Genomic DNA, 18215 nt, shown 5'->3' with positions numbered 1-18215 from the left:
ATTCCAATTTCCAACTATTATTAAATTTTCATCTCCTTTTACGTGTTTAATTGCTTCATTAATCTCTTCATATACACACTCTACCTCATCATCATCATCATCATGGGCGCTTGTAGGCATATAGACGTTAACAATCGTTGTCGGTTTAGGTTTTGATTTTATCCTTATTACAACGATTCTATCACTATGCTTTTTAAAATACTCTACTCTCTTCCCTATCTTCTTGTTCATTATGAACCCTACTCCTGCCTGCCCATTATTTGAAGCAGAGTTAATCTAAAATCACCTGACCAAAAGTCGCCTTCCTCTTCCCACCGAACCTCACTAATTCCTACTACATCTACATTTATCCTATCCATTTCCCTTTTTAAATTTTCTAGCCTACCAACCTTTTTTAAACTTCTAACATTCCACACTCCGACTCGTAGAATGTTATTTTTTAATTTTCTGGTGACCCCTTCCTTAGTAGTCCCCACCCGGAGATCCGAACGGGGGACTAGTTTACCTCCGGAATATTTTACCAAGGAAGGCGTCATCATTGTTATATGGAAATGCAGAGAGTCACATTTTCTTGGAAAAAAAGCAGCTGTAGTTTTCCATTGCTTTCAGCTGCGCAGTACTCAGAGGACTGAGTGATGTTGATATGGCCGTTTAAGTCATTCTGACTCACGCCCCGAACAACTACTGAAAGAGCTGCTGCCCTCTTTCAGGACTCATTCCTTAGTCTGGCTCTCAACAGATACCTCTGTGATATGGTTGCACCTTCGGTCCACCTACTCTGTATCCCTGAGCACTCAAGCCCCCTCACCAACGGCAAGGTCTCATGATTCATAGAGGAGGGTAAGTAGTATATGTTTCATTTAAAAACTTTGTGAAGATGGTGGTTTGAGATGCTCTGAATAAGTGAACGTGTTGGTTATCTAAAATTAATTCGTTGTATCATATTCATGTTCAGTTGCAATATTTAATTTTATCTGTGTGTAAGGTAACATAACCAAGCGATTGTAAGTAACCTGACACAAGGGACATGTTATTTCTCATAATAGTATAATCATGCCAAACTTACTGGGGAAAGTTAGGCGTGAAGTGGTTTCCCATTACCTTCTTCAGTGAGCTGAATGTACTTTGCCTGTCAGCATAATAAGTCCACTGAAATGCAGGTAGTATTCACCTTATAAGCAGCTCCTTTATTCTGTTCACTTCAGAGAACTATCTATAATGAATATCATTTTTCAGAAAAAGACATTTTTAACTGGTGTCACTTAAACAATGAATCCTTTACATTTCCCATAATCATAAGAAAGACTAGGAATGGATTGTACATAGGAAAAAAATTAATATATCCATACTAAGCTATGAAACAGTGCATTGTGTACTCTGTTTTTACTCATCAATGCAAAGTTTAACTTATGATATTTTATTTATGTTTGTTAAGAATTGTTCAAATGTTGTATTGCCGTGGTTTAATTTAATGACACCATCAATAATGTATCTTTAGAAGGATATTATTTTGTGATAAAGTTGGTTGCATGTAAACATCTGTCTTTTTATATTTAAAAAAATGAGGAATCAATAAGAGTGACAGTACATAGGGAGTAATATTTATTATGAAATATGAAGCAATTTTTTTTGTGCAGTATTCTCTAATACTTTTACTGTTTCTGTACATATTTGTGTGGCACTTTGTTGAATTTTGAGTTTTTTATGAGAATGGTCTTATTTCTGATTTTAAGAAGTTTATGCTGCTTATTTATTTTTATCTGTAGTGTAATATAGATTAGCATTTCATAATTTGTCAATACCATTTTATAATTACAATAGTGTGTGGGTTTTTATTTTCTTTGGAAATGTTTGAAGATTTGGGGTTTAATATTATATTTGAATATTTTAATACTTTTTATTAAATAACTGTACCTTTTCTATCTTTACTTTTGACTTATGGTGAATTAATAAAATAAAGTTTCTTAAATTTGCCTATTTTTAAGACTAGTATGTTTTCGTCTTGACTTAGAAAATATACCATTAACTTATTTCTGAATATTACAAACACCTTTTAATTCTTAAATATAATGTAATAAAAATTATTTTTTTCAAATTTTTACGTTTCTACCATTAGGTTCAGAAATAGAACCATGCACCCTTATCATTTTAGGAGTGTCTACTTGCACTTCAAAAGGCCTATGAAAAATGTAGCCACACATATACATATTTTTTAGATTTTTAACACAAGATCAGATTTTTTAGATTTATAAAATGATCAGAAAATTTCTTCTTGATCAACAATTAAAGTAAAAAAAGCTGGATTTATGTGAATGGAGATGATACAATCATTTCCACACATCTTTGTCTCTTTTCCAAAAGATTCTGGGTTGTATCTTTGTCAGATTTAACATTTTTCATGTTATTATTATCAACTCATATCCCATCTGTAAAAGAAATGTATGACTGTTGAAATTGCAAGAATAAATAAATAATGGCTACATTAATAAATGAATATTTCCACCAGTGTTTACATTCTCATATCAATCATTCATTGATTTTATACATTTTTCTCACATTCATCATTAATAGCATCACTGTTCAATTCAATTTCTTTAAAGACAGTTTTATTTGATGTATCTAGAATCTTTACAATACTGACAGTACTGTCAAAACTGTCCTTAACTTCAGATGCAAATGTTTAATCAAGGGAAAATTCTGTTCAATACATTAAATTGAAATTTTTGGTTTAGTATGGTCATAATTCTTCTCTTTTTGTGTTGCTTTGTTACTAATGCGTAATCAAAGTAATAAAATGTTTATTCTACTTCGTTACTGGTTTTATGATTACATATGAATTAATCATCTTTAGATGTAATTCACGATTGCAATGGGGCTCTTAAAAATAAGACTACATTTTAAACAGTCTAGGAATATGAATAATTACTAATATAAAATTTACTTTAAAATGTTGATGGTTTAAATTGGTTGTAACTTGTGATTTTTATTTGATAGTTTTGCAGAATTAGATTCCCATTCTTATCGGAATTAGAAGTATTCCCATTCTTGAAAGAACAATTTCTTTCAACCTTATCAGAAACACGTGAATGTATTTTTACTTTTTTCCTGTTTAGCATCTGGGAATCATCGTCAGGTATTTACTTCAGAGGATGATATGTATGAGTGAAGTGCAGTGTAGTCCTGTATAGTCTCAGGTTGACCATTTCTGAGATGTATGGTTAATTGGAATCCAGTCACCAAAGAACACTGGTATCCACGATCTAGTATTCAAATCCGTATAAAAGTAACTGGCTTTACTAGGATTTAAACGTTGAAACTCTCGACTTCAAAATCAGTTGATTTGCGAAGACGTGTTCACCACTAGACCAACCCGATGGATTGAATGTATTCTTTCTTACAGTGCAGCTTTTTTCCATGGATTTTTCAGGCTATAATAACTTGTCTTTTCACCTATAAAAAAAATTTCTGAAAAAAATGACATTTCTGAAAAATTTCTTTACAAAATGGCATATTTTTACACACAATTTTAGTGTAATATGGTCATATAATGACTCCCTTAATATGTTTTCAATACTTGTGATATACATTTTCAAACTGAAGAGTGTTATTGTGTAAGAGAATATGTAATTTTGTATTATATTGAAATTTGGAAATGAAAGTCTAATGTTTATTTAATAATCTTGTTTAAGAAACTTTATGTAAAAGTTGTGTAAGCCTACTATTGGTTCTCAAGAAAATAGATGTATTAAAAGTACCAAAGATTGCATTATAATTTTTTATTAGTTGTACTTTAGGGTTTATTTTTACTGAAATAACATGAATATTAGAATCTACTTTTCGGAAAGAATGCAACTGAACTTAGACTGCAATAATTTCTCAATAAACCATCATAAATACTTACAAATGTACTAAAACTTGTTCCTTTCTACATTAGTAGAAAGGAACACTTATTTAATCAACAATGCGGCGTTTACATTCTCAAGGAAAACACGAGAAGCACTATTTTTGCTTTCTTTTTTCTATACGCTATTTCTTTTCGGTCCTTAGAACTTCATAAAAAATTTTTGTGGAATGTCTGTTTACATAAGTTAAAATATGGGCTGGGCTGGGCTTTTATCTTTTCTCTTTTCTCATCAAGTTTCAGGTCGTTCCAATATTTTGGCAATTGCGGGCTTTTAACAAAATTCTCTCCATATCTTGCTGCAGTATAGAAATGATTTTTTCCACATTAATAAACAGTTTTACAACAGAAATTGAAAAATGTAACTGTTCATAAGTGTGGACTAGATGTTAAAAAGAGAGTGTGAAGTTAATTAAAAATTTTCTTGAAAATCTTTTTCAAAGGTCTCTTCAGTATCGGCAGTTGGACCGATACTGAATTTAAACATTCTTACATTTAGTATATTAATTTTCTTATCTGATGCATTATTATTCTTTTCACCTGACGATGATAAATATCGTTTGCTATATTGTTATCTGTATGTAGCTGCGTGTAAATGTACATTATTTTTTGGGAAGACTACATCATTATTAATAAGCAAATCATTTTAATTGTTTTCCATAAATAAATTCAATTTTATAAAATTAATAACAATTTTAAATTATTTCCTAGCTGAAGGTTAATTATCGATTATAAACTAAAATGTATTTAAGTGAAAATGTATTCGTTACCTTTAGGTAACGAAAGATTTATTTTATTTAGGCTAAACTTGAGATAGTATAATGGTTGCAAGCTGCTGTTTTATAAAAACACTGCAGTCGTATAAATTAATTTGTCTAAGAAAAAGAATAATTATAGCATCAAAAGGGCATTATATTATACACTACAAATATATTGCTATCAACTAAAAATAACTATATTATAATGTATTAACTGTTCTACGACTCTATTATTTCTTTGCAGCAGTAATAAAATAAACTTTTTTCAAAGCAATACGTGGAATAGAAACAAATGTGAGTAGTAGTAAATGTGAAATCATATATGTTACCTTTTACAACAAATCAAACTTCAAATATCTGTACAATAAACTAACAAATGTTATTGTAGTTCGTTTTTCGCGCGCGTGCGTGTGTGTGTAAACACAGTTTCGATTTTACAGTGTATGTAATACAAAACCTGAAACTGGTATGAAATAGTTATTAAATAAGTATTTGTTGTTAATTTTGTTACTTTAAAAAAAATATATTTACGTAATTGGGTTTGTTTTGATGGGTTTTCAGTTGTACGCTTGAGTTTACGTAAACAAGGAGCAGCATATGACCAAGTCTCGAAATTTAGGCTAACATTTTACCTTTTCTAGTTTCTGTAGAAATATAATTCTTTACAAACAGCCTTATTATTCAGTTTCTGTTGTAAAATTGTTTATTAGTGTGAAAAAATCAAATCAAATAGTATTTCTTTGAAGTTTCCTCGAGAATGTAAACGTCCCGTTTTTTGTTGTTTGATTAAGTTCTTTATAAAATACTGTAGAAAGGAAAAAGGTTTGTTTGGTACGCGTTGCATTCTTTTACGAATAATTTCTGAATAAATTATTGCAATCTAAGTTGAGATGCGGCTTTCATTTGTCAGACTATAATTACAAATTACGCGTTTATGGTGTACTATTTTTCATTTGCCTTTTTTTTAAATTAATGATACAACAAAATCATCTTATTTGTGTGTGAGAATAAATAAAATTAGTATTCTATGATCATATTTGTAAGTGTGAGCTTTATGTGTTGTCAATTGTCTCAACTGTACAACCCTCAAGGTGCTCTGTTAAAAGAAAGTGAAGCCGCTAATGTGATTTACATTGACAGATCTGAAAAAGGTGTTTCACAGTTAAGTGTGATCATAGTTGGCCAGAGAGGTTACATTTCCTTGGGCCTTACTAAACCTGCATATTTATTGGCTGAACTCTCATATGTATCGATTTTGTCGGCAGTTAAGTATGACCATATTCTTTTGTATTTCGATTTAGTGAATGTCTAAAAGTGCCTTGTATCATTTTCTGCATCCAATAATTTCCAACAATCTTTGTTTACGTAAAAACATTTAATTTCTTGGTAGTAAAATATGTATCAGTTTCTGCTGAATTCCGTGGCCACGTCGAAGTCCCTAGTAATGGACAAATCGATGTAGCTGCTAAGAAAACGAACTCGGCCAAACCTTATGGATAATATAGTCTATTTAATTACATTGATAGACAAAAAAAAAAAATGTTTAATGTTTCTCTAAGTGTGATACCATTTTTTGAATTGCCGTTTTTACTTATATTACAGATCTGTTAACACAATTTTTCTATTACCTTTAGTTTTTAATAAATTACGCTTAAAAAAAAAAATAAAAATATAGTTAATATCTGAAAAATTTATAATTCTGCATGGCCATACCCGAGTTAGAATGATTTCGCTGATGCTTTTCTTTTATAAATAGCCTCAGGCACATCCCGAATTAATGTCCTACAGTAATCGGCTAGCATGTTAGTATTCCATTTCCCTTTATAGCGGCTTTTTATCACCAAAATGTCTTGGGGAAACTTTCACCATGTTCGTCACTTACGTCTCTGAGGTTGAGTATGAAGTTGATTAACAATATGGTAAATGTCGGATTTTTGTTTGCCGAGAAAATTTCTGCAAACGTCTTTAAATGAAGCACAAGCTGCATTTTCTACATTATTTAACATTGAGTTAATACATCATCTTTGATCAACTCTCTTATTTGAGAACCAACAAATATTCCTTCTTTAATTTTTCCTTCACTTACATTTAGAAATTTCTGCCTGATGTACAAAAACCCGGGACTATTCTTCTTCATTGCTTTTACAAAATTTTTCATTAGTCCTAGCTTGATATGGAGAGGCGGTAAAAATATTTTTTGGGGTTCAACTAAGGGCTCATAATAATATTTTTCCCATTTGGAGTTAAGTTATCTCGTTTCTTCCTCTCTTTGGTAACGTAATGTTAATCCGTAGCTCGGCTGTCCCATTCGCAAAGAAAACACATGTACTTAGTATAGCCTAACTGCATGCCTAACAAAATAGCTATAACTTTAAAATCACCACATATGTTCCAGCTATATTTTTTTATAATTTATTTTTTCAAGAACGTCTTTCATCACATCGTATGTCTCTTTCAAATTAATACCATAAGTGATTGGTTTCGAAGGATATTTGTTACCGTTGAGTAGTAGAACCACTTTTAAACTATACTTGAACGAATGTATGAAAAGGGGCCAGTCTTCAGATTTATGAACTTGTCTCAAGTGCAACATAAGCTCATGAATATTTGTGCAATAAACCAAATTATTTTTATCAATAAAGTACTAAGAAAGTTCTTTTTGTCGGCTTCAAAAGTTTTGTATTTTTTTGAAGTAAATTCCAACCTTGCTGTCTTGATCCTAACAGTTCAGCTTCATTTTTTGATAAATTTAAATCCCTAACCAAATCATTTAATTCACCTTGTAGTGTAAGCTTTGGATTATTGGAAGATAATTCAAAACCAAAGTCATTGTTGTCTCCTTCAGTACTGCCTGATTCTTCATCGCTGCTTTCGAAACGTACATTCAAGGTGGCTCAGGAAGTGGAATAATTTCACTGTGAGGTACAGGCTTGATTGCAGATTGCAATGAAGGATATTTTACAGTATGTTTAGATTTTTTAGAATTCCACACACACTTGTTAAACAAGTAAGTAAGTAACAATCGGTTACATGATCCTTTGGTTCACGCCAAACCATAGGCACACCAACTTGCAAAGCCTTCCGTGTACCTTTCAGCCTTCCTCTTAAATATACAGAACAGTTACTGCATAGTATATGAGGAGCCCACGTCTTATACTGATCACCAATTTTACTCTGAAAGTACAAATGATATGTTTTTCTAATTAAAGGTGTAATGTTTTTTTTTTGTTTGATTTTACGTAACACTCACCACATACATAACAAAAGGCATCCACATCATTTACACAATTTCGAGGTATTATGACACTGCACTGTTAACAAACTTAAGACTGAACAAAATTAATTCATTGCTAAATCCAGTGCTTAATACAAACAACACAGCCATGTTTTCAGCTACATGTTTTGACCTGCACAGACATGATTAAAATCTTGTCTATGAAGGCTCATTCTTTAGTATCAGCTTTGATGTCATAATATGTAACTATGATGTGATTTAATTCTTTGTCTAGTATTGTTTATTTATAATTTACAAATTATGTTAACAAAGTTAAACAATAAAAGATGAGCTAACAAAATACAATAATGCAGCTTAAAATGCTAACTATACGTTGAAAAATGAAAAAATCCGTTAATAAAAATTTAAAAATTGTTCAAAAATGGTAGATGATAGAAAGATTCTGAGTTCATATTCATTTTCAGCATAAAAAAACAGATTAAAATCATGTATCGCTTGTTAGGAAACAAAAAATTATGTTTTATCAGTATTATGTTAAATAGAATGTGATTTTCTTATTTTATTCAGTTATACATATTGCATGAATAAAGATAGTTTTTTCCGTGGACCTATCCGCCCCGGCACCCTCCGATGTCTCATTTCCTTTCTTCTTTTCTTTCTTTTTCCTGTTTAGCCTCCGGTAACTACCGTTTAGATAATACTTCAGAGGATGAATGAGGATGATATGTATGAGTGTGAATGAAGTGTAGTCTTGTACATTCTCAGTTCGACCATACCTGAGATGTGTGGTTAATTGAAACCCAACCACCAAAGAACACCGGTATCCACGATCTAGTATTCAAGTCCGATGTCTCATTTCCTGGCGGGACTCTTCTTAAATATGTAGTTTATCCATCACCTTAACATCTTAACATAGCTCTCAACGGCTTTCCATTTTTTAACTCCTTTTAGCATTATGCTTTGTGTGTCCTCTGGACGGAACATATTTTTCAAAACTGACATATTTAATATCTTCCTGCGTTCTTCATCAAAGCTCCGGCAAGAGAAATGCACGTAGTCAGGAGTCTCTTTCTCATCGCAGTCAGGGCAGCGATCCGTTTGGTGCAGGTCGGATTTATATAGATACGCCCTGAAACCGCCACGACCCGCCAGGAACTGTATCCCAGCGAGCCATGGGTCCTCCTACACCAACTCCCGATGTCGCTTATAAGGCGATGGATCCACCGACCTTTGGTGGCTCGGTCCCACCGTTCCTGCCAAGTCTCCATTAATTCCTCTGTTATCTGGGATGTTAAGCGATTTTTCTCTCTTAATGTCGGGCCTCTGCTCCCAGAGGCTCTTCTTCTTCAAAATAATCAAATCTATCGGCAATGCACCCGCCAGGACTTCAGCTGCCTCCTTAAAGACTATTCTATACGCTGCTATGATTCGCAGACATGGTCTATGAACCGACTCTAGTCTTCCACGATATTTTTCAAATCGTTACATCAGTCCAATGCTCTGCCCCGTACAGCATTGTAGCATACGTCACTCTCGCTAATAATCTCCGATGTATAGTCGGTCCACCAGTATTAGGTAGGAGGCCGGCTATTAATCTCACAGTCTTCTCGGCTTTATTAGCTGCCTCTACTGCGTGTGTGCTAAATCTTAACTTGGTATCTATCCATATGCCTAGGTGCTTTATTACCGGCCTCGACACTATTCTCCTATTCTCTAATGTTACTTTGAGGATCGGTCTCTTCTTAGCTGCGAAGATCTCTACCATCTCCATCTTATCTGGAACTAGTGTAAGTTCCACCGCTGCCATCCAATCTTTTATTATCGTGTATGTCTCTTATTTTGTCAATGACCTCTCTCTTTGTATTCGCCTTGACAACCAAAGCGAGGTCGTCGGCATAACCAAACATCGTTACGTCCTGCGAAAGGGCAACTCGAAAATGCCATTGTAACTCGGGTTCCAGAGAGTCGGTCCAAGTACTGACCCCTGAGGCACTCCTCCATGATGGATCCGCAGAACTGTTTCTCCTGATACCCGACACTCAAGCCTTCGTCCTGATAAGTAGGAACGAACCGTTCGTCGCAAATGCAAAGTCACTTCATGTTCCTCCAAGGCCTGCATTATGGCGACGTGAGAAATGCAGTTAAATGTATTTCTCCGTCTAGAATGACAAGGGCAGAGATTCCTCGCCGTTCCCCTCTTGCAGCTTTACCAGTTACCTCACACACCTCTGCCACACCATCGAGGGCAGACCTTCCCCTGCGAAAGCCGTACTGAATAGCAGAGAGTCCGCCCCCCTGGAATGCCAAAGATATTCTGTGCTGGAGCATACGCTCCTGTATCTTGCCCAGCGCATCTATCATCGCCAGCGGCCGGTTAGAAGGAGGAAGTGCCGGATCTCTCCCAAACGTGAACAAAGATACTGATCATGAAAATCGTTTTGCGCTTGAACACATTAGATTAATGAATGGTTCTTTATCATCTACCGGTAATGTTTGTATGTGCTCCCATGATAACTACCGTGTAATGTTTCATCATATTGTTGCTAAACGCGTACATTTTGCAGCTGTTCGATTGCTTTTTGAATTCCAGTGTAATTTTTACATATTTTTATATCTACTACTATATCCGTATTAGTTATACTGAATTATTCTGAGATTAATTTACTTTCGAAAATAAGCAAAAACTTTTTCAGTCTTTATATTAAAATGTTACAAAATTGATATGTTTGTGAACTATGTAATTTACAACTTATAAGACAATTTAAGTCTCCTAAGATATGGTATGTTAGGAGATAAAGATACCCTTCCTTAAATTGTATTATTCAAGTTCCTAGATGCTGAATTCATTTTTAGAGCTCATATTAGCAATCTGTGTACCATCATAATTGATTTTATCAAAAGACATTGTTATTAAATATTAGTATCATCAGTCACAAGATCTTACAATAGATAATATTCTTCGACTTTTTTAAGTTCGATCATATTTATTGTTAATGCACACCATAGGTCCCATTAAAGAAGATTTTTCACATAATTTAATCATATACAGATGGTATGTCAATACGCGCGTAATGCTGTTTTATTCCATGCCCTCGTTATTTTCATTCATTTTTATCCTATGCCGTGTATTCAATAAAAATTAAATTTTATATCCAGTACAATATTGTGTTTTTTATGCTCCATCAAATTTGGAATAGGCTGATATTGTGGATTTCATATCATCAGCTATTTTATCGAAATACATTTCGAGCTGTTAAATATTTTTTTATTGAAGTGATCTTGAACTTAAGAACTTCATTGCTTAATTTTTCCGGAATGAACGTTTTAATATTTTTATGATAATTAATGCTTATTGAACCGTATTACAACACCTGTATTGCATGTCCCGGTTTCTAAAGTGAGCGCTTCGGCGCCCGGAGAAGCAACTTCCTCACCAGGGCGTTGCAAAATATTACAATTTTCATAATTTTATTTTCACTTCAATGTCGTAGAACGTGACATCTAGCGGAGTTGATGCAAACCACTTAGTTATCGTTTGCAGAAATATCTGCAAATTGATACCAGATGATGGGATACTAGTCGCTCGAATGTTTTAGTCGTTTTTCGAATTTCTGGTACTTAGTGTCCGTGTGTAGATAAATATCGGTTTTAGTGTTGAATTAGTTTTCAGATATTATATCAACTGAATATTGTTGTGATGAAGTCAAGTGAAGTTTTTGCAGTATTTTTTCTGGCATACATTTTTAACACCATACATTCCCTTTTAATTCCTCTATTCTATTTATATCACCAAGAAAGTAACAATGGATTGATTTTAATTAAACAGCAGTAAGCGTTGTGAGAGTAAAAATGAAGAGGGCATGTCGTCAACTTGAGGCAATAATGTGAAGAAGAGTAAAAATCGAAAATATGGTAAGTATTTAGAATTTGGTTTTACATTGGTTTCGACAGAAATCAGTGGCGAAGAAAGGCTAATGTGCTCTGTGTATGAAAGTTTTGGTACGAGTACTTGCTACCAGCTAAGTTAAAACGCCCATTTAGAAGCCACTCATCCCAGCATAGTTAGTAAATCTCGTAACTACTTTAGCGGGAAGCCAAACGTGTTAAATCAACAAAAGAATATTTTTTATAGGCAGGCATCAATACCATACGTGCTTTGCTAGAGCATCTTACAAGGTTGCACAAAGAATTGCAAAATGTAAGAAGCCCCTTAAAATCGCAGAACTCGTTGTACTTGTGTTACCGTAGATATGATAAATATTATGACCGGTGAGGCTACTTTGAAACTATTTTCAAAAGTGCCTTTGTCCAATAACACCATCAGCCTTAGAATAAGCATGCGCATATCGTAGGAACTTCATGATCAGTTAATTAAAAAACTAAGAGGAAAGGAATTTGGTTTGCAGCTGGATGAGGCCCGGATAATAATAATTATGAGACTCACTTGATTTGCTATGAACGGTTTGTAGATGGCAGTAACATCGTGGAAGACGTACTCTTCTGTGAAAATATCGCTGCTAGTGCAAGAATTTTTCGAGATCCTAAATATATTTATATTTCAAAACAGTTTAGATTCCACCAAAGGTATTGATGTCTGTAGTGATGGTACTCATTCTACGTCCGACTGTTATGGAGGATGGCAGACTTTTATTCGAAGCAAAGCCCCTGAAGCACTCTAGACCCAGTGCGTTATTCACTGGGAACCACTCGCGTCAAAATATCCGAGTCTTGAAATTGAACCAGGTTTAGAATATGTAGTGAAAGTAATAAACTTTATAAAAACTCGGCCGTTAAAGGTAAGATTTTTCAAAAATTTTTGTGAGGATATTAAATTCGAATATTTGTCTTTGTTGTACTTCACCACTTGGCAATGACTTTCTCGTGATAATGTATTGTTTCGTACGTCATAACTGCGACAAAACTTCTTAAAGTCGATTGAGAAAATTTTAGCTTTTACGAAAAACTAAACTTTGGAAAAGAAAAATGAATGAAGACGGAGGCAAGGAATGTTTCCTCTTGTAACAATTTTTCAGCTCTAGTGTAATTGATTTGGCTGTGTTAGTTGAGCCATCATCGTCACATCTCTTAAAAAATTGAAATTAAAAAAAATCCGGAAATGATTTTTAGATATTTATTTGAAGAGTATTTGCTAGCCCAGATCGTTTGCTGAATATTTCGTTTGTTGTAGTCTGAAACGGGGAAAATTTGCAATCATTGTTCAAATGTTTTACTTTTCTTCATCCCTTTCACAGTCGATTTTCGAAAGATCTAGAAATTGGTTTTTAGATATTCACATGAAGGCACACACCTAAACTCAAGTTAATATCGTTATTTGTTATTGAGGAATTAAAAAAAAGAAAAAAAATTTAATTTCATTCTTGCTCCATTTTAACCCTTTAAACTCGGAATTTCAAAAAATCCCATCTTAGTGTGCATCTACACCATAAGAACTTTTATACAAATTTTTATCAATTTATCTTGAGTAGTTTTTGCTGGGCGTTGATTATGAATTACTCATGACATGTTTCATATATACCAGGTGATTCAAAAAGAACAAATTAAAAAGCATATAAAAATTTATTTAGTTAACTTACAGATTCGGCTAAGGTCTCATTTTATTTATAGCAAAACACAAGTTTTCACTTTCGTAGTTCATTAGTGCCGATTTCGGCCACCAGAGCTGTCATTAATGTTGTTAAAAATGAATACATTTACTGGTGTTGGACTTGCCCACTGAGTGTTTTGGTTTCACGATTTGCAATCAGCAACTGCAGTTCAACATAATTTTCGTAGATAGTCGGGATACACTTCCTTTTATTCCTGTTTAGCCTCCAGGAATTACTGTTCAGATATTACTTCAGAGGATGAATGAAGATGATATGCATGAGTGTAAATGAAGTGTAGTTTTGTACAGTCTCAGTAGTTTGACCATTCCTGAGATGTGTGGTTAATTGAAACCCAACCACCAAAGAACACCGGTATCCACAGTCTAGTATTCAAATTCGTATAAAAGTATCTGCCTTTACTTAGACTTGAACGCTGGAACTCTTGACTTCCAAATCAGCTGATTTGGGAAGACACATTCACTACTGGACAGGGATATGCCACCTATTGGGCATACAATTTACTGTTGGCACCAATCCTTTGTTGAGACAAGTTGTTCTGTTAAACATACAAAATCACCAGGATGGCCACACATCCCTGAACCTGCTGTGAAACAACTCAGAGAAACCTTTGCACGTAGTCCGAAGAAATCAACTCAATGTTTGACTGGCATTCCACAAACGCCAAACACTGTTTGGCACATATTACATAAACGATTGCACCTGTCTCTCTTTTTCTGTTTAGCCTCTGGAAGTGCCAAACAAAGGTATTTTTTTAGAGGATGAATGAGGATGTTATGGGTCAATCTCCATAGCATAGTGGTGGCATCTCTGCCTTTCATCCTGAAGGTTGTAGTGTAGATACAAATCAGATTAGGCATTTTTTCATTTGCTACAAAACGTGTTCCTCAACATGAAAAAGAATTTGGAGTAGCTGTAATTGAACATGGGTCCAGTAATTATCAGAGAAAGAATAAATAGATCGGGGTTGTATTGGAAATATTTTATATCTACTAGCATGTGTATACTGTTAAGTAACTAAAATTATAATATATATTTTTTTCAATATCATAAATCTGTAATAATAAACCTAACAGGAAAGCTTGTCCATTAATTTTTTACTTTAATTCACTCTGAATGTATTTTATTCATGTTTAAAATAATTAATGTTCTAATAATAAACTAAAACTCTAAATGAGATAATTGTTCAAAACGTAATACAAATAACTTAATTTAATTTTGAGTTTCTTTAAAAAAAAAGAAGAAATTTAATTAATTTCTAATCTGACAAAATGTAACTAAACTGGCAGTCATTTTCTGTAAATTAAGTGCAGTAAAATGATCCGACTGTATAGCTTGTAGCAGAATGTGCAACATCATATAGTTACTATGTTAGTATAAACAAACCTATTGTACCTCATCCTGCTAATCCATCTTGGTCACACTATACCAAAGGATAGATATATGTTTACTTTCTAAATCCTCTAGAGCGGAACAAAAAGGTTTCATCAATTAATTATTGGGGTAGGATGATATAAATGTAGGCTGCTTTTCAACATGAGTTTTTATAAATATGTGAATTTCAGATCTTAAATCGTTTTTTTTCATGTTTCTAGTATTACACGTATTCAACACAGTAGTTACATAGGCTTGGGTATATTTTTACTCTTTTACAGTAAATTATAGAATACTAAAAAGGAAATTTTAACAAAAAAAATAAATATTTCAATAGTTGTATAATCTTAACATTTTAAACATATAGTTGAAGAAATTTGTAAAAGAAGCCTTTATACACGATACAGTTACATGTCCACTACCTTATTAACTATTTTCTTTCCGTGTAGGTACCGAATAAAGGACTTCTAGTCTACTTATCAAAAATTATTTTGGTTTATGTATTGTTATTTCCAGTAATAAAGTATAATTATTGTTTTTATGTTTTTGTTAGTATAATAAGAAAATAGAACAGCTGTAACTGTACTTTGTAATATATTTAATAAACATTGAAAATGAATTCCATAGTACTTAGCAAGTCATAGGTTTTTTAATAATAAATAATAATTATGTTTACCTACCCAATCAAAACTCTATCATATTTCTGTTCTTAGAGACATTCCATCCATGAGAGAGAATTTTTATTTAGTACAAAAGTACAAAAAAAATATTTCAGGATTGTTCAAAATAAAAAATTAATAAACCTTATTCTGTTTTAATTTTCTGAATTTTAACATATGGCTTCTTGTGCCATTAAATTCACTTCAGTTTTGAATAAGATTAAGTTATAATTTTATGACAGAAATTTTGTACATTGCTGTACATAATTTAATTTGTATGTACAAAAATTCATTTTGTAAGTAGCTCTTCAACATAGGTTTAGCATTTAGTTTGTGAACTTCAATTAAATGTAATTTGTGTTCTTTTGTTTCTGGTTATGTTTCAGTGTAATAATACAGTGTTATTTTTATATTTTTAAAAAAAATATGAACCTAATTAAAACTAAAAACAAAAAGCATTTTTGTTTATTGTTAACTTATCATGTTTAAAAGTGAGAAGAAAAATGATAAGATACAAATATGCAAACAAGATATGATAATGGGTTATAAAAGAGCAGATATAGTGAGTTTAAAAAATTATTCAGATCATGATTGCAGTGAAAATGAAGAAGAGGAAGTTAATGATATTCAAATATCTTTGGCACCTTATATACAAACATACCTTGCGCAAAGTTCAGAAAGAATTAGATGTTGTGGTATTAATCTTCCAATACTATTTGAACGAGCAGCCACAAGTTCATGGTGGAATTTCAAATTTGATTCTGATATTTTAGAAAAACAGTATAAAAAAAGTGCCTTTTGTCAAATTCGTTTACGATTTCGGTATGTCATATAAATTATGAATTGTAGAAAGTTTAGACATAGGTATAATCGTAGAATTGCAAATAGTTTATTCTCTTTTATTAATTTGATGTGCTGACAGATTAATATTTTCTGAATATATAACTACTTAGGTGTTTTGTTTTCATGTTCTCGATTCAGTCTTATTATACTTTAGACTTGTTAATTTGTTATTTATTTACTTATAGGATAATTATTTAATTTAAGTTTCAGTGTTAATTTTATATAGAGGTATATTAATGGTATTGCTGATATCAGTTTTGTTAGCCAGAAAACAAAACGCATCAATATTATCCAATAGTTGTAATGTATATTATTATATACATAACAACTATGGGATAATATATATTTATATCTTTATTATTTTATAAATACACAGAATTAGCTTATTTGCATGTGCTTTATGGTTGTTTGTTTCTGCAGGATAATTTCAGAAAATATTGAACTGTTGAATATACAAATTAATAATAAGTTTGATTATCATAAATCCTCAAAATTTGGGGTGTAATTCCTGGAACGCTCTCCACAATTAAGATGGAGGGAGAACAATTGAAATATTTCAATGTTGAACCATTCTTTTACAAGGCAAAAGTAATCACAAGGGCAAATGAAACTTAATGATGTCAGGTAAAGAGGTTCAGCTCACTACTTCCTCATAACACCTACCTTGCTTAAAAAAAGTTTTATTAGTTGCTCAATGAAATGTAATAATGATATTCACCAAACAAAAAAAAAACCTTCTGATTTAGAACGTCAAAAGAGATGATGGATTGATGAAGGTTTTATCCTTTAATATTTGGCCTCTCATGAAATTGGCAAACATTCAAATATTGTGATATTTGAACTGTTCTTTTTCAAAATGCATTCTTTCTTCAGGGATAAGACAGAAACTTAAAAGTGATTTTAAACTTTAATTTCTCTTCCTCCTTGTAATGTACCTTCAAAAAAAAGTTTAATCTTTAATAGCATCAAAGAGGTTCATGCGCCTGTCTCACACTGTAGCATCTAACTTCTTCAATTAACAAAAATTTAAACAATGCAGTAATACAAAATGTAGATTTTTTTTTTAAAAAGCAATCTACATACAAGAATGTGTGAGATTCACCATCAATGGAAAGATGGATAGATAAATGGAAATTCATCTGTCATCATATATTCCTTAGTCTAAATAAAAAGTCCCATAAAACAAAAATAAATAATGCCTTATTCAAACCTTATTTTTTTTAAAATGTGTTCTACCTGCAGGAATGAGAAAGGAAGAAGTTAGTGGTATTATAGAGTAGGTCTGATGTTTCCTTTTGGCCTCTCAGTTAATAAAATTGAAATTAATTTCAAAAATGTTTCTACTTACTAGAAAAAGTGAAAAGTATATTGTGATTAAGAATTTTTTTTTCGCTCAGGTCTTCTTTCTCCCCTAGTTTACATAGTTCTCAGAGTTGAAATCCTGCAATATTTTAACTTTATTTTCAGAACAAATTACTGTTAAAATTTTCAACAAAAAAAATTGTCAAGGACTTGTAGAAATTTAGAAAGGTTCAGGTCCCTGCTCCCACAGATTTTATTAATTAAGACAATTTGATGGGTTTTAACAATTAGTATAAATATTATTATTTAATTTAAATAGAATGTATGCTTCCTTTTTCATGGATCCATCTATGTTTAATATTTATACACAGAATAAATATTTAAATAAATGATCATTTATGAATAAAGTAAAGTTCAGTACAGTAAATATCTGTGTTTAGAGTATGAATCTTTATTTCTGCAGAACTTAATATGAGCTTCTTGTTAATCAAGAAGTAAACTTTATGAACAGATGATTTT

The 18215-nt window shown here is 32.2% G+C and overlaps 1 protein-coding gene across 1 annotated transcript in view; it reads left to right on the top strand.

The window, feature by feature from the left end:
- The window catches only part of Ac13E (Adenylyl cyclase 13E), a 97913-nt gene that overhangs the window by 7766 nt on the left and 71932 nt on the right, over positions 1-18215 (top strand). Inside the window, exon 2 of the mRNA XM_075355464.1 lies at positions 15938-16373. Within this exon, the coding sequence (XP_075211579.1) occupies positions 16033-16373 (341 nt within the window). The 5' untranslated portion in view covers positions 15938-16032. The remainder of the gene's footprint in view (positions 1-15937; positions 16374-18215) is intronic.

Source organism: Lycorma delicatula, chromosome 2 (assembly GCF_047948215.1).
Source record: "Lycorma delicatula isolate Av1 chromosome 2, ASM4794821v1, whole genome shotgun sequence".
Classification (NCBI taxonomy): domain Eukaryota; kingdom Metazoa; phylum Arthropoda; class Insecta; order Hemiptera; family Fulgoridae; genus Lycorma; species Lycorma delicatula.
This window is presented reverse-complemented; position numbering and strand designations above follow the sequence as displayed.